Consider the following 22,104-nt stretch of genomic DNA (forward strand, 5'->3'; position numbering starts at 1 on the left):
TGACATTATACGCGCCGGAGTTGAGTATCACATTTAATAAACCAAACATTGAAATACCGTTACAGCGGTTAAGTAAAAACCCAAACCGGTCCGTACATCAATACCGGTGTATATAGTAAAATATGGTATACTGCCCAGTCCTATATGCCAGTGTGTCCAAGCTTTAACACACTCACTAGGGCTTTGAATTGCCAGGGACCCCACAATACAATAGTATCGTGATACTTAAGTGCTGATACGCTATCACAATTCTATATATATTGCGATTCGATACTGCAAATTTATTGCGATTTGATGTTCCAAACATATTGCTCACTATGTCTGCTGCAGAGAGATGCAAGAGAAAATGCAAGAGCATGAAAAAAATCGTTTTTATCAGTCATTAAAACATGTTGGCTCACTATTTAAAAAGATGACAGAACAATATATTATTTTGTAATAATTTTTTATCAATACTTGGAGTCAAAGTATTGATATAATATTGTCCTAAATAATATTGCCTATATTTTATTTTTATTTCTCCTCCTTGCTGACACATACACATACACGCACACAGTCAGAATCTTTTGGTTCTTCTATGAGAAGTTACATTGATTGCTGCATCCCCAGCGACGACCATATACTTTATACGGCTGGATATATGCATTGTCTCGAGCTGTATATATTGTAACACTTCAGTGTTGTATTTCTCTGTCTTAATTAACTCTAGCTGTTGTCTAGACTAAAGAACATCAACACTGTCTAGCTGTGCATTATCGGTGTAAATTAACTCCCAAAAGCAGAATGTACTGCAGACTGAACCAGTTGTAGTGATACTGCAGAGGAGGAGGAAGAGTAGGAGGGAGGAAGGAAGTGAGAGTTGGAGCGAGAAACAGATTAAACCCCAGTTCTGAGAGGAGGCCAATAGAGGAAGAGGGGGAAATGTCACCAACAGACCAAACATATTTTCTCCCTCGCTTCCTGTCTTCCCTCTCTCTTCCTCCATCCATTCAGCATCTGGGATTAGCCCATTTTGCTGCCCTCATCCAGACAGAAAAAATAAATGACATTTTATGTCTGTCTGGACATGTAGTAGCTAGTGAATGGTTTCCACTAGTTATCAAAGCCACAAAGTCAAAATTGGCTATCGTAAAAATGAACAAACTTTTATTTGAGTCTTATTTTAAGGTTAGGGTTGGGCATAAGGTTAGCAGTGTGGTTAGGGTTAAAATCAGATTTTAAGAAAATAAATTGTAGAATTAGGTGGAGTTTATGACTTTGTAGCTGTGGTAACAGCTGACTGAAGGAAGGACAGACAGACGTTGCTCTCTTTGTGAATGAGATATGAATTAGGCCTAAAGGCATTAGCATGCTTCAGTTTGGCTGGCGCCTAGCTTGGCGAACTGAACGAGTATGCTCGCATACTACCTACTACCTTAAAAGACCTTCGCTTGAAAAGCAAGAAAAAAGCGGCAGTAGTATTGTTTGTCCATTTTGAGACTGTAGCCAGTATAAACTTCCTCAAAATAGTCACAATTAATTTAAGTAACTCAAAAAATCTGGCATTAATTTTGACGAGGACGTCTTAGTCGCTCAATTTTACATCTAAAGTAAGATGTTTGGTTTAGTATTTCTCAATGGAAAAATGTCCATGATAACGAGTTGAATGACAGACTTTATTGAAGAATCCCTACTCAAATAAAATAACATTTTATTGGTGCGTATACATATTTATCAGATGTTATTGCGGGTGTAGCGAAATGCTTGTGTTCCTAGATCCAACAGTAGTATCTAACAATTCACAACAATACATACATCTAAAAGAATGGAATTAAGAAATATAGACATATTAGGATGAGCAATGTCAGAGTGGCATTGCCTAGACTACAGTCTGAACATATGAAATGAGTAAAATGGTATGTAAACATTATGAAAGTGACCAGTGATAGCATGTCTACGTACATAGAGCAGCATCCTCTACTGTTGACCCTTCACCAACAAAGGGGCTACTGACTTCGGCTACCGACTTTGTGCCCGAACAGCTGAAAAAACCCTCAAACTAACAACAGAATGTCGTCATAATATATGCACAACTCTTCCGAACTGTTTCGGCTGGGAAGCATGTGGACCCCTTAACGCAGTGGTATTCAAAGTCTAGTTCAGGACCCCCAATAGGGTTAACTGAGAACTGCAGTGGGGTTATTGTATTATACAATATACAAAGAAAAATTGAGAAATTTTCTTGATAACATTTTCTTGATTAAATGTAGTTATTGGTTTCTTCATCTCTCTTCAAAATGATGATGCAATGAATTCAATGCTATTTGTTGATGTAAAAATCTAATACAAAAAATTAAGGTTGTGCCATTAGATTTTGGGTGGGGGTTCACTAGAAATTCCCAGAAATTATAGTGGGAAAAATGGGGTACCCGCTGAAAGAGAATTAATACCACTGGTCCAAACGACTGTCAGAAGAGAGAGGGAATGATACCTCTGCTCCACTGGCCTAAATTGGGTTTGGACCCCTCATTTTCAGATGGTATGGTCCCCTTCCTTGTTCTATTCTCTCGCTTCCTTGGCTTGTGTTTGCTGAGATTCACTCGGCATATGTGAAGATTGAGACAAAAAATACAACAACAAATGTTGTCGGACTATATGTGTGTGCCACACCTGGAATAACTATAGTTTTAACTATGTTTTGTGGAAAGCAACTCTTTTTTTCCCAGGGGAACAAATAGTTACTTTGGAGGTGACTTCAACTATTTGAATACAGATCCCAAAAAATGGCTACTTTTCAAATCTATTTGAATACAGATCTCTGGAAGTGACTACTTTTCCGAAACTATTGGATTGGCTACCTTCAACTAATGGCAGGGCTGTATCTGGAACTAGATGTGGAAGATAGATATGAATAGAGCACATATCCAACCAAATATATTTTACCAACAAATTCCAAGAATCCTTAAATAATATAAAGTCAAGTTGGAAAATGATCAATCAACTGTTGAATAAGAAAAATATATCTACAACTATTCCATTGCAATTTATTGTTGGAAATAAGACCTGTAGTGATCCTGATGTTATTTCATGTGCATGTAATAACTTTTTTGTGAATGTGGGTTCCCCTCTGTCAAAGAAAATGTAGAAAACTGATGGAAATCCCTTGGATTACATGAAGGGACATTTCCCTTCTCTGCTTCAGTTGCCTCTTTGGTGATATCAGTGTCTTCCTTGATTACTGAGCCTCTAATGTATATCTCAACCAAATCTATGCCAACTGGTAAATCTGTGGATCCAAGATATATCACAAATTATTGCCCAATATCTCTACTACCATGTTTTTCTAAAATCCTAGAAAAAAACAAGTATATAAAAGAATGTTGGAACATTTTAAATCAACACAGTATTCTATATGATGACCAATATGTTTTTTGTAAAACCTACTTCTCAGATGGCTCTTTTGCATCTTGTAGATAAAATCTTTACAGCCCATAACAACAATGAATACGCTCTTGGCGTCTTTTTAGATTTACCCAAAGCGTTTGACACAGTTTATCATTAAATATGACTTTCTAAATTGCATTATCACACATATAGTTATGTTTATGATAGAGAATAATTTCTTTATGCAAACGGCTGTGCATCCACCAGGGCCAAGATATCTTGTGGTGTGCCACAGGGTTTGATAATTGGACCTTTGTTATTCGTAAACTTTATCAATGACCTTGCGGCTGTGTATGCTACCGTACTTCCCATTGTCTTTGCTGATGATACCAATTTGATTTTATCACAGAAACGTTTTGATTCACTAATTAATGAAGCCAACTCGGGAATGGCCAAATTTTCTGAACGCTTCCAGATAAACAAATTCAATTTAAATGTTTTTAAAAATCCTACTTTATTGTATTCACTTGTAAGAATAAGAAATATACAGAAACAGTCAAAAGTTTGGACACACCTACTAATTTGAGGGGTGTTCTTTATTTTGACAATTTTCTTCATTGTAGAATAATAGTGAAGATATCAAAACTATGAAATAACACATATGGAATCATGTAGTAACCAAAAAAGTGTTAAACAAATCAAAATATATTTTATATTTGAGATTCTTCAAAGTAGCCACCCTTTGCCTTGATGACATCTTTGCATGCTCTTGGCATTCTCTCAACCAGCTTCATTAGGAATGCACTCACACATCTGAGCTATCTGTGTTACAGGTGCATGGTAACAATGAAATAACATTAAAGAAAATAGAAACCCACACGCTGCATTTGCTAATTCACTGTTCTTTATTAAGCTTTACGTAGCTAACTCTGATGAAGGCCTTGAGGAAGATATGTAAAGAATAGTGATACTAGCAAGAGCAGTGTGCAGGTTTCTCTTTTTCTTTCATGTTATTTCATTGTTACCATGCCCCTGCAACAAAGATAACTCAGATGTGCGAGTGCCTTTTTTGAACATGTTAACACTTGGCAACAAGTTCTTATACATGTGTAGCAACATAGGACTTTGGAAATTGCTTTATAATTGCATAACAATGGAGTTATTAGATAAGTGGAATAAGGAACAGTTACTGTTCCTCGTGTACAGTAGTTACATAAACTCAGCTCAGTATTATATAACAACGTGATAATAAAATGTTGCTCTAATGGTAATTTGTTTAATTACAGTTACTGTATTACCTTGTCTCATTATGAAAATATATTTGTTAGTAATTTTGAAGCTATAAAAGTGCTCTACTCCAATGTTGAGGTGATTCCATTTCCCTCATGTATTTCATTATAGGCTATAGGCCCCTCAAACTCAACTCGAGACCTTGAAGCCAGTTCCACTGCTTTTTTTTCTTCATTGTTCCCTCTAATCACCGACTGATTTTGACCTGAGACACCAGGTGGGTGCAATTAAGGATCATCTAGAACAGGAAACCAGCAGGCTCTGGACCTCATAGGGTAAAAGTTGAATAACCCTGCTGTAGGCTATATTAAGATTAATATCTAAGAGACCTCTCAGACCATGTGCTTGTGATCATATACACTGCATTACCAAAAGTATGTGGACACCTGCTTGTCAAACATCTCATTCCAAAATCATGACCGTTAATATGGAGTTGGTCCCCACTCTTCTGCAAAGGATTTCCACTAGATGTTGGAACATTGCAGCAGGGACTTGCTTCCATTTAGCCACAAGCATTAGTGAGGTCTGGCACTGATGTTTGGCAATTAGTCCTGGCTTGCAGTCGGCGTTCCAATTCATCCCAAAGGTGTTTGATGGGGTTGAGGTCAGGGCTCTGTGCAGGCCAGTCAAGTTCTTCCACACCAATCTCGACAAACCGTATCTGTATGGACCTCACTTTGTGCACGGGGGCATTGTCATGCTGAAACAGGAAAGGGCCTTCCCCAAACTGTTGCCACAATGTTGGAAGCACAGAGTCGTCCAGAATGTCATTGTTTGCTGTAGCGTTACGATTTCCCTTCAGTGGAACTAAGGGGCCTCCCCCGAACCATGAAAAACAGCCCCAGACCATTATTTCTACTCCACAAAACTTTACAGTTGCCACTATGCATTCGGACAGGTAGCATTCTCCTTCCATCCGCCAAACTCAGCTTTGTCCATCGGACTGCCATATGGTGAAGCGTGATTCATCACTCCAGAGAACGCATTTCCACTGCTCCAGAGTCCAGTGGCGGCGAGCTTTACACCACTCCAGCCGACGCTTGACATTGTGCATGGTGATTTTAGGCTTGTGTGCGTGCGGCTGCTCGGCCATGAAAACCCATTTCATAAAGCTCACAACGAACAGTTCTCTTGCTGACGTTGCTTACATTGGCAGTTTGGAACTTCAATAATTTTTCTGGAAATTTTCCATGGGAAGTTTAAGCCCTGGAATTTGGGGAATTTTGCTTAAATTCATCAAAAAAGTTATCTGATGACAGTGAACCTGTTTTGTGGGATACACAAGGCAATTCTAGGTCTTGTGGCATATTTTTGTTAAACTGTCCCCAATTCAATGGAATTGCAACCCTCTGCATGCACAGTGCACTCTTCCTTCACATGTACAGCTGATTCTCAAGATCTTGCCCACTAATGAGAACCTATTGAGTTCTCACTACTACACTGTCTGAGCCAAGGACTACATGTTTCTGGTAAGTTTTGATTACAATACTGGGTGGGGTTAATATATTTTATGACACACATGCTTTTTTGTCAACTAATACATAGTAGCCTACAGCCAAGTGTGTTTAAATAATTTCTAACTTGTTAACAATTTCTGCTAGTTAGTTTTTGCTATCATGTGGGTTTTAGCTTGTTTTAGCCTGCTAACTGAGTGTTAATTCACCTGTTTCCATACATGTTTCATTTTAAAACATTTATCTTGCAAAGGAGTTGTTTAAGCTAACTGCTTAACTATTTATCTCTATATGGAATTGTATTTGCTTTTTTAACGTTTTTTTCTTCTAATCTTTACAGTAAATTGCCACGGGCACTATCTGATGTGTGGAGACATTTCCTTTAGCTAATGTAGAAGGAAAAGCTGTGTACATTTTCAAATGTAAAGAAAGCAACAAAGATACAGAATCATCTGGCCAAGTGCATAAAGTTCCCTCAGCGCTGACAACAAGCAACCTCTCACAAAAGTCCCTCTACTTCTATTCGAGGTGAAAATTATGAATCAGACGCCTTATCGAAGCAATAGCTCATGGTCCTACTGGAATCAGAAGTTTTGTTGACTCAATGCTGATGAATGTCTTGCTCGAGCTGTGTTTGCAACTGGTTCACCTCTGATGCTCACAGGCAATGTGTATTGGAAGAGATTTCTGAATGTTCTTTGCCCAGCATACACCCCTCCAACCAGACATGCTTTATCTACTCATTTGCTGGATACAGAGTTAAAATGTGGTCAAACAAATCATAAAGAAAGCAGACTGTATTGCTATCATCTCTGATGGGTGGTCGAATGTTCGTGGGCAAGGAATAATTAACTACATCTCCACCCCCAACCGGTTTTCTACAGACACAAGGGACAACAGACACACCGGTCTCTACATTGCAGATGAGCTGAAGGCTGTCATCAATGACCTTGGACCACAGAAGTTATTTGCACTGGCGACAGACAATGCTGCGAACATGAATGCTGCTTGGTCTAAAGTGGAGGAGTCCTACCCTCACATCACACCCCTTGGCTGTGCTGCTCATGCATTAAATCTGCTCATGAAGGACATCATGGCACTGAAAACAATGGATACACTCTACAAGATAGCCAAAGAAAGTGTTAGGTATGCAAAGGATCATGAAGTTATAGCAGCAATCTAAGTGAGAAGAATAAGAGCACCACATTGAAGCTGCACAGCAACACACGTTGGGGTGGTGTTGTCATCATCGAGTCTCTCCAAGAAATGGCCATATCACAGTATGCCGATATGGACAGCCAATCAAGAGGATCCTCCTGGATGATATATTTTGGGAGAGAGTGGTAAGCAGCCTGAAACTGCTGAAACCTATAGCAGTAGCCATTGCACGGATTGAGGGAGACAATGCCATCCTGTCTGATGTTCAGACTCTGCTTGCAGATGTAAGAGAAGTACACTTCCAAGCAAGGGCTTTGGGATGAAGATGCAATATGGCAGTCATGCCAACATATCTCATCAGCCACCTGCTGGAAAGGACTTTATGGATCTGAGGCTCTTTCCCCTGTTGCCTCCATCATCCTCCAAATCCCACCAACATCAGCCGCCTCAGAGCGCAACTAGTCCTTGTTTGGGAACACACACAACAGGCTGACCAATACAAGGGTTGAAAAATTGGTGCCATCCGGGAAAATGTTGGGCTTTTTGAGCCTCTCAACAAGGCTGGAAAGTGACATTGAAGATGAGGCCTCAGAGTTTGATGTTCAAGAGGTGTACATTGAGGAGGTCCAGGGAGATGACATGGAAGTCTGAGAGGAAGACAACTACAGTTTTAGTTTCTAGTCTATCATTTTACAGATGTACTGTATGTTGAAAATGTTTTTGGGAGATGTGATGGATCATTGGGTATCATTCAATATTCCCTTTCTTTTGTTGTTCAGTGAAACCATCCCATGTGAAGAGTAAAGTAATTTAATTAAAGTTCAATTCGTAACTAAATTATGTTTTTTATTTCAATTGGAAGGATTTAATCATTTGCAATTATGTCTACTTATGATAAGGTAAAAGGTTTCTGTTTCTGTCTCCATGTGATATGGTAAATATATCCAAATACATTTAAATGCTATTAATATTAATTTGCATATATTCCCATTAATTCCCACAGAAAGTTTCCACCTCTGAGTATTCCCCAAAATGTACAACCCTAGTTAGTAGTGAGTGTTCTAATCAAGGACAAACGACCCCGTTCTGTGAGATTGTCTGTCCTTCAACACTCAACGGTCCTGTTCTGTGAGCTTGTGTAGCCTACCACTTCGCAGCTGAGACGTTGTTACTCCTAAACATTTCCACTTCACAATAACAGCCCTTACAGTTGTCCGGGGCAGACATTTTGTTAAACTGACTTGTTGGAAAGGTGGTATCCTATGACAGTGCCACATTGAAAGTCACAGCTCTTCAGTAAGGCCATTCTACTGCCATTGTTTGTCTTTGCAGATTGCATGGCTGTTGTGCTTGATTTTATACACCTGTCAGCAGCAGGTGTCCACATACTTTTGTGTTTATATAGCTTATATAAACTAACTTTTCAACTAACTTTTTTGTAGTTTTTGGTTGTTCATCAAATATTTCGCTATCAAATAAATATTTATTTGTTATTTTTTGTGTGCATATATTCAAATGCCTTCAAATATTCTTTGGTTTTCTGAGAGGTATTCAAAATACTTTCTGAGACCTGTATTTAGATATAAAAGAAAATAGTTGCCTTCTAGTTAACTCGATATAAAATATATCTGATTACCTCATGGAATTAATAAGTTGGTCTTTTTTTAATATATATTTTTTAAATTTATTTTTTAACAAAATGCAGCTATTTCTGCCCAGTTCTGGTGTGTGAATGTATGCACCTGTATTCTTATGTGTGTTTGCACTTTGAAGTCAGCACATAGATGTGTGACACGACGCCAGTGGAAGTCGGTTTTCACACTTAGCACTCAAGTGTGACGTCCAAAGACACCATCTCTAATAGTACCTTCTGCTACATTTATTCTGCAATGTTATCTTCAAATCAAATTTTATTGGTCATATACACATGGTTAGCAGATGTTAATGCCAGTGTAGCGAAATGCTTGTGCTTCTTGTTCCGACAGTGCAGTAATATCTAACAGTCTAATAGTTCCACAACAACTACCTTGTATACCCAAATGTAAAGGGATGGAATAGGAATATGTACATATAAATATATGGATGAGCGATGGCTGAGCGGCATAGGCAAGATGGAATAAAATACATTACTCATCTCATATACTGTATGATATGTAAACATGATTAAAGTGCCATTATTTAAAGTGACTACTCACGTCGCCCACAGAGAGGGAGAGGGGGGGCCCGCAGTCCTTGGTAGCGGGCCACGTCAGTGGCACTGTATTATCCTCAAAGGGTGCAAAGAAGGTGCTTTGTTTCTCTGGAAGCAAGACGTCGGGTGTCCATGACATGGCTGGTTCTCTTTTTGTAGTCCGTAATTGTCTGTAGACCTTGCCATGAATTACGACTCCACTTTCTCCCTATTCCGACATTTCACTTGTTTGATTGCCTTGCGGAGGGAATAACTACACTGTTTATATTCAGCCGTATTTCCAGACATCTTTCCGTAGTTGAATGCAGTGCTTCGCTCTTTCAGTTTTGCGCGAATGCCGCCAACTATCCACGGTTTCTGGTTAGGTAGGTTTTAATAGGCACAGTGGGTACAACATCTCCAATGCACTTCCTTATAAACTCACTCACTGTGTTATTCTTTGAGGCTTCCCGGAACATATCCCAGTCTGTGTGATCGAAACAATCTTGAAGTCGGCATTTGATAGTGAGGAATTCTAGGTCGGGTGAGTAGAAGGACTTGAGTTCCTGTATGTTGGTATGATTACACCATGAGTCGTTAATTATGAAGCATACACCCCCACCCATCTTCTTACAAGAGAGATGTAACAACTCCGACAACATATCTGCAGAGAGCCATGTTTCCGTGAAACATAGAATGTTACAATCTCTGATGTCTCTCTGGAAGGCAACTCGTGGCCTAATTTTGCCCACCTTGTTGTCTGGAGACTGGACATTGGCGAGTAGTGTTCTCGGAAGAGGTGGGTGGTGTGCACGCCTACGAAGTCTGACCAGGAGACCGCTCAGTCTAACTCTCCTGGGTCTGCCTTTGGGATTAGATCCAATGTCCTGGGTGGTGGTCCGAACAAATGATCCGCTTCGGGAAAGTCATATTCCTCATCGTTATGTTGGCAAGTTGACGTCGCTCTTATATCCAATAGTTCTTCACTTCAGATTTTCTGGGCTAACATTGTGAGAAATAATACATTAAAAAAACTACTGCATATTTCCTAAGGACTCTAAGCGAGACGACCATCTTTGCCGGCGCCAAAAGGGGACCTTTGTCACGTCTCGACCGCTAGGTCGTACATGACACTCGCCCGACAGTTGTCCCCATCTAAGCAGGGCAGTGTAAACAGAATTGTCTCGTTGAGCCAACACTCTTACAGTAAATGTTTTAATAGCATAGCAATGTTTTTGTAATGTACAGATATTTTCCTTATTTTTTTCCCACTTGTTTTTAAAAATTGTTGCCTAAAATTGTAGTAACAGCCTGTTACATTATGAAATTGTCACCATAGCTTTAAAATCAAGAGTATATATATATATATATATATATATATATATATATATATATATATACTTTTATATATATTTTGCTTGACAGCACTGAACCATCGAGGTCCAGGCAAGAAGCAACTTTCCAGGGAATTATCAAAGTTTTCAGTTACAATTTGCTTTTACCTCGTATTATGACTTCCATGATATTTATAAATATTAATCCTGGTTTATTAGAGGTCACTTTAATATGGTAGCTAGTGTAAGCGTATGAACTCCTATCTAGCTGTGGTTCAGCTAAGCGTCAGCATTCAGCTACAGCCAGCACGTTTATTTAGTTTAGTTAGCTCTGTAGCCTATTTTATAATATGAATGACACTGTATGGTAATTACTGTACTTTTATGGGAGGTGTAAACATTCATTATTGATCTGTTTATTAACAATACTTGATCATGAAGCATGTTCTTAGCTAGCTAGCAAGTAGGTGTTAGCTGTGTATTGTCAGCTAATTTAATGTGTACAGAAGAGAAAATGAATCCTTTAATTGTCTGCAATGCTGGTGGATTGTTGCATTATTCAAGAGTGTAACATGTTTTAGAAGAAAGGTTGCTTGGATTGTTAAATCGTTTGTACTTACTGCTTTGTGGCTACTGTGATATTTACAGTCAATTTTAGCTGCAGACCAATAATGTCGCGTGGCCAGCTACAACGGGCAGGGATGTAATGTGAATTGAAAAGTAGAGTCTTTTACCACTCCACTCATTAGACACACCTTTTTATGTTTTATTTAACCTTTATTTAACTAGGCAAGTCAGTTAAGAACAAATTCTTATTTTACAATGATGACCAACACCGGCCAAACCCTCCCCTAACCTGGACAATGCTGGGCCAATTGTGTGCCACCCTTTGGGACTCCCGATCATGGCCGGTTGTGAAACAGCCCGGAATCGAACCAGGGTCTGTAATGATGCCTCTAAAACAAATCTGAAATCTCTTCCACGTTTGATATTCACTTTTTCTGTGCCTTTTTGACTAAGTGTTTCCCTTGTGTTTTTCAAATAAATGTTGTACTCCAGCAGTTGATAATAGATTCATACTCTCAAAAATATAAGTTATATAATCTCATTGCCTGATATTGACTTACCCTTGTTGGAAAGTGTGTGTGTGATATCTACAGTGCTAACACCAGTAGCTGGCCTGAGCATGATGGTATATGGTGATATGTAGTGTTTTTGTGTTGATGATTGTAGCACAGTCTGGCCTTAGTGTTTTGACCATGTTATTAACCAAGCCAGCAGCGGGTCTTTGCCAGGTTCTTTCTCCTTTTCTATCCCTCTCCTGCTTGTTTTCTGTCTATCTAACTCCTTTCTTCTCTCTTCTTTCAAATACCTCTCTTGCAAATATCTCCTCCCTTTTATACACTGAGTGTACAAAACATTGGGAACAACTTCCAAATATTGAGTTGCACCACCTTTTGCCCTCGGAACAGCCTTAATTCGTAGGGGCATGGACTCTACAAGGTATTGAAAGTGTTCCACAGTGATGCTGGCACATGTTGACTCCAATGCTTCCCACAGTTGTGTCAAGTTGGCTGGATATTCTTTGTGTGGTGGACCATTCTTGATGCACAAGGGAAACTGTTGTGTGTGAAAAACCCAGCAGCGCTGCAGTTCTTGACACACTCAAACCGGTGCGCCTGGCACCTACTACCTTACACCGTTCAAAGGAACTTCATTCTTTTCTCTTGTCCCATTCACTCTCTGAATGACACACATGCACAATCAATGTCTCCGTTGTCTCAAGGTTTTAAAATCCTTATTTAGCCTGTCTCCTTCCTTCTAGAGTGAATGAAGTGGATTTAACAGGTGACATCAATAAGGGATCATAGTTTTCACCTGGTCAGTCTGTCATGGAAAAAAGCATGTTTTGTACACTCAGTGTATAGAATGTGTTCCCCCCCCCCCCCTCTCTTACCTCCCTTCTCTTTCGGATGGTAAGACAGTGTGATCCCAGGACTGAGGGGAGGAGAAAGGAAAGAAGGAGAGGATTGAGGAGGGGAAGAGAGAGCTGCCTGCCTGGAATCCATTACCCAGTGAGGCCTCAGCGTTTCACTGTGGGAACCTTATTGATCTGCCTCCTCTATAATTATTCCACTTACACAATCCCCCCCTCTCGCTCCATCTCTCTTTCTCGTGTCACTCCCTCCCTTTATCCGCCTCCTCCTTTAGCTACTTTCACTGGATCCCTTTCCCCCTCTACCTTCCTCCCTCCCTCCAGCTTTCTTTACTTTTTGTCTTGTTTTCACTCTTCACTCCCTATTTCTCTCCTCTCTTAAAATGAAAAAGTTGTTTTACTCTTTCTGTATGCATGTAGCCGTCAGAAACTGGCGTTGGTGCACTGATGTGCTAAGGTTGTGCCTTGCATAACACAGAGCCTATGATATCAAACAACCAAGTACCAAGATTGACACCTCTCACTGTGTGTGTCTGAGAGAGCAAGTGAGCAAATATTGTGTTTGAGGTGAAAGCTGTGTATATGTCAAATCAAATACTCCACCCAAAGCATGACTGTGACATCCTCTCACACCTCAGGAAGCCCAACACACACACTCACACAGCGTGAGTGTGTTTCTCAAGCAGCCAGTGTGTTAAGACCAGCCCCAGAGCAGGGTCTTACAGTATGCGGAGGAGAGAGAGATGGAAGGGGGAGCTCTGTAAGCATTGATTTTTCTATTTTAGCCTCCTCGCTGCTCCCATCCCAACTCCCCCTGGGCCTGCCTCTGTGTGTATGTGTGTATGTGTGTGTGTGTGTGTGTGTGTGTGTGTTTGTGTGTGTGTGCACGCGCTTCTCCATGCTTCAAGGTTGCCTGTCTGTCTGTCTGTGGGGTGTGTTTAGCTCTGGGGAACAAGTTGTCCTTGGAGTGCATGTTAGAGCATCACACCACTAACACTTCTTTTTACTGCAAGTTTCCCCCCTGTGACGCCCAGTAGCCTGACAAGAAAAAAGGGGTCTTGGTGGGAATTTGATGTTGTGTTTTCCGTGATGTCATTTGTTGTGAAGGAAATAGGTCTCTTTTGCCGGTATGACTATAGCTGTGCCGTCACTCATAAAAGGTGGTTTTCAGAGATGACTTACGTCAAATGTTTTGCGTCTCATGTTTTCAGATATGACTAGGCCCATGTGCTGGCACGAGGATACTGTTTTCATGACAAATAACAGGTTTTGTTTGTAGCTAGGCTACGTGGCGGATGGGGAGTTGTATGAATAGGCCTTGGTGTGAGCTGTGAATGAGTTGAAACGCCTGATTTAGCGACGCTGTCTTTCTCTCTCTGGTGATAAGGCGTCCCTCCTCGCCACCTGCCTGTGTTTGGACACTGTGTCACATGGTCTCACACTGCCAAGGCCACTAGGACAGCAGCTGCCTCAAACACTCAGCCTCTCTCTCTCTCTCTCTCTCTGTGTGTGTGTGTGTGTGTGTGTGTGTAACCAGGTGTTCTTTTTCGTCTCCTACCTGAGACATGTGTCTCTTTGTTTATGTGTAGACTGTGTATTGTTGCACGGTATACCGGTTTCCCCTGTAATATCCCGGTACCAAAACTTGATACTTATGATACCAACATTTTAGAAAACCGTAGTACCGTTTCATATGATGCTACCAACATTTTCAGTCCTACTGATGTAAAGATCCTGCTGGCTCATACCAAATAAAGGCCAGTTTGGTTCACAATTTCAGTTGAATTTAAGCAACAGCAATCCTGTATGTGCAGGTCCTTTAAAATCCACTTCACGTTCATGCGCATATGCATATCACGTGTGGCAGCTGTAATCAGCCAGCCGCATCCCTTACCAGGCCTCACTCACCTGCTTCTTTCCGTCCGCTCTTCATGCGCAACTATTCCTCCATCAGTTAAAAAAAATATAGAATTTAGCAATGATGGCGAGGGGGGTGCAGACCCTGATGAGTCTTCTGTTAGATTTATACATTTGTTCCATTGGAGCCTGTTATAACCAAGAGCACAGGCCAGTTTGAGAATACTTTTTTTCCAAGTTCACTGTCATACAGCCTCTGAGTGTCAGAAAGAGAAAATAGACATGCATGCTTTACAGCAAAGAAAGCATCTCGTCTCTAGCCTAAACAGTTAAGAAAATATGACCCATATTACCAGAGATGCCCTTTTATATAATTTCACAAACCAAGTTGAGGGCCATTATAAAGTAATCCTGGATAATTATTAGTTTGATAACAGACAACGTCGTTCCAAGGGTGGGCCCTGGAACCCAATCAGACAAAAACAAAAATGACAACCAAAATACTCCTCTAGTGTTCTATGACAGTATACACTGAACAGTGTGAAGTAAAATTCAATGTGTTGTATTGAGTAGAAGTGTGTATTTCAGTGAGAGCGTTGAGTAGAAGTGTGTATTTCAGTGAGAGCGTTTTGCGTAGCACAGAAAACAGGAACAAGTGCCCGGGGAACAGGACACCAGGCCACTGATTTTTTTTTTCCCCTCCCTGCCGTGGCATCGTGAAACTACTCGATATCATGAGACAGTACTTGTCCTGGTATTGTATCGTTAGTAACATTTTGGTATTGTGACAACACTAAAACTGTGTGTGTTTTATGCTGTGTGTGTTTAGCGGTTGATAAGTGGCTTACTTAGTTCTCTCTTTTCTCTGCTTGCAGGAAGTTTGAGGAGCGCCCTCAACCACAGCGCTTAACAAGGTGAGTGAGCGCACCTACTCATACACACACTTCACACTTCACACACTCCCCACCTCCATTTCCCGTCTTCAGATAATTCAATACTATGAGCTTGGCCTATGAGCTATGGATCATTTCCATGTAAAAGGACCCTTGAGCACAAACATGAAGTTCATAGGAGCATATCGAATTGGGTGTCAAATGAAAGGTAATATGAAGTCTATATGAAGGCATATATACATTTTTCAACCATTTTCCCATCTTCGAAATTAGGCATGATTTCCGTTCAAACAGATGGGAAAGGGATCTTAGAAAACATCTACCAGAAAAAAGTCTTACGGTATTAGAAATGCATCAAAACACAATCATTTTGAAGTAAAGACCCGTGCCAATATCAACACTTATATTTAGTTTTCGAGAAAGGATTTGGCTTCTGTGAGTTAAAAAACCCCATTGCCTTGTAATTCTGTTACCAAAAACAAACATGTCTTGTAAGATATTTTCTAATTTATCTCCTTCATGAAGAGACAGGATAATGAAAGTTCACAGAAGTAACAACTAAAGGTAGATCTACCAATTAGTTATAGTGTTTCTACTGATATACATTTATGTTTATGAATTATTAAGTGATTCAATCTCGTCATTCTGTTACCAAATCGGTAGTGAATTACCAAAACATCAGTAACAGAATTACTGTAATTGAATTGGTTACAATGGGAAATCATAGTAGTCACACACCACAGTTAGGTCACCTGCCACTGTCCTCCCTTCTACTGGCATACTGTTCTATTATTTCATTTCTCATGTCTAGTGGTCAAAGTGAGAGTGTGTAAACAGTCTGGACATCCTCTCTCTCTCTGTGTCTCTAGTTAATATGACCTCTCCCGGCTCTTACTGACAGCTACCCATTTAGCCCCCTCTCTTTCCATTTACTGTAATCAGCATCTGAGCACCACTGAGCACCGACTGACACCGGACGTTGAAAAGTAGTTGAAATTTGGGCAGTCCGCCCTAGCCTAGATTTCAACGTCCACAGATGTAGATCTTTGGTCCGGACCGGCCTTGAATTGGTCAAAACATAGACGTTCACGATTGGTGACCGGACCAAATCTGAACCAATAATAGACGTCTATGTTTTACAAGTTTGGACAGAACAGAACAGTGAAGCACTGTAGGGATGTGTTATTCAAATATCCGAACGGACATTAGTATTCAAATAAAAATATAGGCCTATTTTAACACAAAGGATTTTTCTAAATTAATTTAAAATATCCATGTGAAGTTGTTACCTATAAAGATATGCCATGACATTTCAAATTATTTTAATAAAACAACCAACTTTTTAATGTAATATTCATGACGTGCACGGTGCGCCTCAAAAAAAAGTAGCCATCACGTGTGTAGCTTGTTCTTTATGTTAGCCAATAAAAGAGGTAATGAGGCTCAATGTGTAGTAAGTCGAGTGAGAGTTCACTAATGCAACGCAAGATGGAATAAAATGTACAAAATGAAAAGTTAGCAAAATGAGAATGAGTAGGATACAACGAGCAACCAACAGAGGTAGGCGGTTGTTTTATCTGACTGGGGTTGGGTGAGAAACAGGAACATGTTGCATGCACACAATAATGCGATTTATTCTGGATAGTGAAGTTAATATAATAGTTTGTTTCAAACGTTTACACTCTATACAAGAAGAACAATATCCCTAATAATCCTGTTGACATGGACACATCCGAAATTATTTTTGCGAAGACTATTTGATTCTGAGTTGAGATGTATATTAAGTTTGTATGTGAAAACTATAAGATGGATACTTTTAGTTTTTCGGAACTCACTTCACTTGCACATGAGGGAAGCTTATGCTAACCGATTAAGCTGTTTACATGTTCTAATAATTTGAAAGATTATTCAGAAAAGCAGGTGTTTTAATTGGCATATGCATAATTCAATAATGGCCTTACACCAATTAAGATAAGCAGAGTAAGATGTTTACATGACTAATGCTATACTCAGCCTTCTGCCATAATGTTCTATATCAAATCTAATTATTAGTGTGCATATAAACATAATCATTGTGGGCTACTACAAGTTAGCTACTTTTGGCTGTAGCCTAGTTGCCTTGGCATCTCTGTCTCTCACTCGGTCTGCTTGCTCCCAACACTGCCTCCTCTGCAGCGGCAGCAATAGAGCGTCAGACCCTCCCTCACGCAGCAGTGCTCAGGTTAAAAACACAAGTACAAAAATAAATAAACATGTATTTCAATTATCTTGATAGCTGACACATGTATGATACTATTCAAATAGTGAAAGTATTTCAAACCCCCTTCCCTAAAACACAGTAAAGTACAATAAAGTAAAAAATAATAATTGCATTGTAAAGTAAAGTAGACTTTACTGTATTATACTGTACTCTTGTACCGAACTCTATGATAATTGGGATATTAATTTTTTTAATGAACAGAACAGATGCTCAATTAAAGTTCTGTGTCCATACGTGTTAAGATGAGAGCGAGAACAACATCAGTTGGCAACTCGCTTTGTGAATTGCAGTATGTCATAAAAAAAAAAATTTTTTTTTTTTTTAAAAAAACATGTTTATCAACTGACCCACAGATTTCTTCTTGAATAATCTTGTACGTCTGCTGACTTGCACAGGCTTCAAGATTCCTTTTTAAGAGGTGTTTTCTCAACTATCTGCAATACAGGTATGATTGAAGAGTGAATCTGGTGTTAATCATGGGCTTTGCTACACAGAAAGCAGCAGTTGACTACTCCATTGTTTTGAATTAAATCAGTAGACCTGTATCCTTATCTTTGAAAGTACCTCATACACTATATATGCAAAAGTAGTGGACACCTATTCAAGTTAGTGAATTTGGCTATTTCAGCTACAGCCATTGCTGACAGGTGTATAAAGTTGAGCACACAGCCATGCAATCTCCGTAGACACATTGGCAGTAGAATGGCCTTACTGAAAGAGATCATTGACTTTCAACATGACATCGTCATGCCACTTTTCCAACAAGTCAGTTCATCAAATTTCTGTCCTGCTAGAACTGCCCTGCTCAACTGTAAGTGCTGTTATTGTGAAGTGGAAACGCCTAGGAACAACAACGGCTCATCTGCGAACAGCTGAGGACTGAAGCACGTAGCGCGTAAAAATCATCTGTCCTTCATTGTAAAACTCACTACCGAGTTCCAAATTGCCTCTGGAAGCAACGTCAGCACATTAACTGTTCGTCTGGAGCTTTGTGAAATGGGTTTTCATGGCCGAGCAGCCACACACAAGTCTAAGATAACCATGCGCAATGCCAAGCGTCGGCTGAAGTGGTGTAAAGTTCGCAGCCATTGGACTCTGGAGCAGTGGATATGCATTCTCTGGAGTGATGAATCATGCTTCACCATCTGGCAGTCCGACGGACAAAGTTGGGTTTGGCGGATTCCAGGAGAAAGCTACCTGCCCAAGTGCATTGTGCCAACTGTGAAGTTTGGTGGAGGAGGGATAATGGTGTGGGGCTGTTTTTCATGGTTCGGGCTAGGCCTCTTAGATCAAGTGAAGGGAGATCGTAACGCTACAGCATCAATGAAATTCTAGACGATTCTGTGCATCCAACATTGTGGCTACAGTTTGGGGAAGGCCCTTTACAAAGCAAGATCCATACAGAAACGGTTTGTCGAGATCAGTGTGGAAGAACTTGTCTGTCCTGCACAGAGGCCTGACCTCAACCCCATCGAACCATTTTGGGATGAATAGGGAACACCGACTGCGAGCCAGGCCTACTCGCCCAACATCAGAGCCCGATCTCACTAATGCTCTTGTGGCTGAATGGAAACAAGTCCCGGCAGCAATGTTCCATCATCTAGTGGAAAGCCTTCCCAGAAGAATGGAGCTTGTTGTTGCAGCAAATGATGGACCAACTCCTTTTTTAATGCCCATGATTTTGTAATGAGATGTACCACGAGCATGTGTCCACATACTTGTGTTCATGTAGTGTAAATATCATTAGCTTCTATAACTTTTCAATCTGTTTTCTTTTGTCATATTTTGGACCAGAGAGAGGCTATCGCTCTACTAGCCAACATATTGTTCCTGCAGTGAGGAGGATTCACCATCTTCGTTGAATGTTTTCATATTTTATCTGCAGTAATTGCCAATAAGCCTACCACATTAGTTAGCCAAATTAACAGGTCTCTTACTGATCTGATTCAGTAGGCTACTGATGAGGCACTCACTTTAACGTCGTTGTCTGCCAAGACCTGAAGTACTTTTTTATCGGAAATACAAACACGATCTTTAGTTTACTTGTCCCGATGCGATACCATGGACATATAACTATGTTTTATGATTTTTGAATGGCAAGGATGTATGAGATCGACTTTATTCAGTCAGTTTGACACCATTTATAAACTAGTCCAGCTTGCTGTTCATCAATCAAATCACAGTAATCCAATGCGCCAGCACTTTGTGGCTTCATATGAAACATGCGAAATAAAATATATATGGGATGTACAAATTGACTCACATAAACGATGAAGTAGCATCATGCTTTCTCCCTCCATGTAAACAACACACACACCCAGGTACCGGGAGGCGGGACAGACAGCAGTAGGTCAAACCAGCAGTGTTTCCCTGTCAGTTTTCACTTTGACTGACGTGCCTGTCCTATAAATAGATCACTAGAAGATGCATATCGTTCATTTTAACGGGACAGGGCTCGGCTGAATTTTTTCTGACTTGCGAATTATTAAAAAAGTAGCGTAGTTATTTTAAGTGAAAAAATTACCTGAACATGAGTGTGTAACCGGCACTAGTGGAAAACACAGTTGGAGTGGATGGTGCAGCCATCGATTGTAATGTTGAGTTGACCCAGTTGATGAGGGAGTTGGGACCCATTAGCATTATCTCTGTTTTGTCGTCGTTTAGTTTTACAAAGTTATTGCTCATCCACGTTTCCACTTCACGGAGATAGTCAACAGAGGTGGAGTTGTGTTTTGTGTGGATGTAGATTTGTGTGAAATCTGAGTCCAAATTAATGGGTGATCTGAACAAGAGGTAGCATGTAAATACTTAACAATAATGGTCCTAACACTGCGCCTTGTGGGACAGCTTGTCATGCAGGGGCAGACCTGCATTTGCCAAGGGAGAAAAACTGTAGTCTGTCAGATATGTAAGAGTGGAACCAGGCAAGGGGTGTTCTGGAAGGGGTGTTCTGCCTCTCCATGAAGTCAGTTAAAATGTGTGTCAAATGCTGTAGACTCCACTCTAAATCAAATCACATTTTATTCGTCACGTGCTTCAGAAACAACATGTGTGACTAACAGTGGAAAGTTTCCTTACGGGCTCTTCCCAACAATGCAGAGAGAAAGAAAGTAAAATGCATAAAAGTAATAACAGATGCACATTGAGTAACAACTTGGCTATATACAAAGGGCAACCAGTACTGAGTCGATGTGCAGGGGTACGAGGTAATTGAGGTTGGTACAGTGCCTTCAGAAAGTATTCATACCCTTTGACTTACAGTATTCCACATTTTGTTGTTACAGCCTGAATTCAAAATGGATTAAAAAAATATTTTAAAAAGCTCACCCATCTACACACAATGACAACGTGTTTTTGGACATTTTTGCACATTCATTGAAAATAAAATACAGAAATATCAAATTTACATAGGTATTCACACCCCTGAGTCAGTACTTTGTAGAAGCACGTTTTACAGCTGTGAGTTTTTCTGGGTAAGTCTCTAAAAACTTTCACACCTGGATTATACAACAATTGCCCAACAATTTGCCTTGTGTTTTGGGTTATTGTCCTACTGAAAGGCACGTTCATGTCCCAGTGTCTAGTGGGATGTTTTTGCCTATGCTTAGCTCCATTCTGTTTATTTTTTTTATCCTGAAAACAGTCCTTAACAATTACAAGCATAACCATAACATGATGCAGCCACCACTATGCTTAAAAATATAGAGAGTAATTTGCCACAAACATAACACTATGTATTCAGGACAAAAATGTAATTGCTTTGCCACATGTTTTGCAGTATTACTTTAGTGCCTTGTTGCAAACAGGATGCATGTTTTAGATTTTTTTGTTTATTCCGTATAGGCTGCCTTCTTTTCACTCTGTCAATTAGGTTAGTATTGTGGATTAACTACAATGTTGTTGATCTGATCCAACGTCAGTTTTCTCCTATCACAGCCAAACAACTTTATAACTGTTTTAAGGTAACCATCGACAACATGGTTAAATCCCTGAGCGGTTTCCTTCCACTCTGGCAACTGCGTTAGGAAGTACGCATGTATCTTTGTAGTAACTGGGTGTATTGATACACCATCCAAAGTGTACTTAATAACTTCACCATGCTCAAAGAGATATTTAATGTCTGATTTTTAAATGTTTAACTATTGACGAATAGGTGCCCTTCTTTGCGAGGCATTAACCGCCAAGTCCACTATTGTGGCTAATCCTTATTTTGGCTAGCTTCACATAGATGGGTCCGACCACCATTATTCAAATAAGAACTGTCTTATAAATTAGGGTTATTTTATATGATGACACCTAGCTATATAGTTTGCTAGCTAACTATAGTTACTGAAACCGATTGTCGTTTTGCTATGTTTTTGGGGAAGAACATTGTTTGCATCCATGAGC

At 40.0% G+C, this 22,104-nt stretch overlaps 1 protein-coding gene across 2 annotated transcripts in view; it reads left to right on the forward strand.

Annotated features, from left to right (window-relative positions):
• Nucleotides 1-22,104, forward strand: part of rbpjb (recombination signal binding protein for immunoglobulin kappa J region b) — an 86,972-nt gene that overhangs the window by 39,630 nt on the left and 25,238 nt on the right. Inside the window, exons 2-3 of one of the 2 annotated variants that reach the window (XM_065025559.1) lie at nucleotides 13,344-13,465; nucleotides 15,438-15,476. In XM_065025559.1, coding sequence (XP_064881631.1) covers nucleotides 13,449-13,465; nucleotides 15,438-15,476 — 56 coding nt within the window. In that variant the 5' untranslated portion in view covers nucleotides 13,344-13,448. The remainder of the gene's footprint in view (nucleotides 1-13,343; nucleotides 13,466-15,437; nucleotides 15,477-22,104) is intronic. The other variant, XM_029674814.2, reaches the window with a different exon arrangement.

This window comes from Oncorhynchus nerka, linkage group LG12, assembly GCF_034236695.1.
Source record: "Oncorhynchus nerka isolate Pitt River linkage group LG12, Oner_Uvic_2.0, whole genome shotgun sequence".
Taxonomy (NCBI): domain Eukaryota; kingdom Metazoa; phylum Chordata; class Actinopteri; order Salmoniformes; family Salmonidae; genus Oncorhynchus; species Oncorhynchus nerka.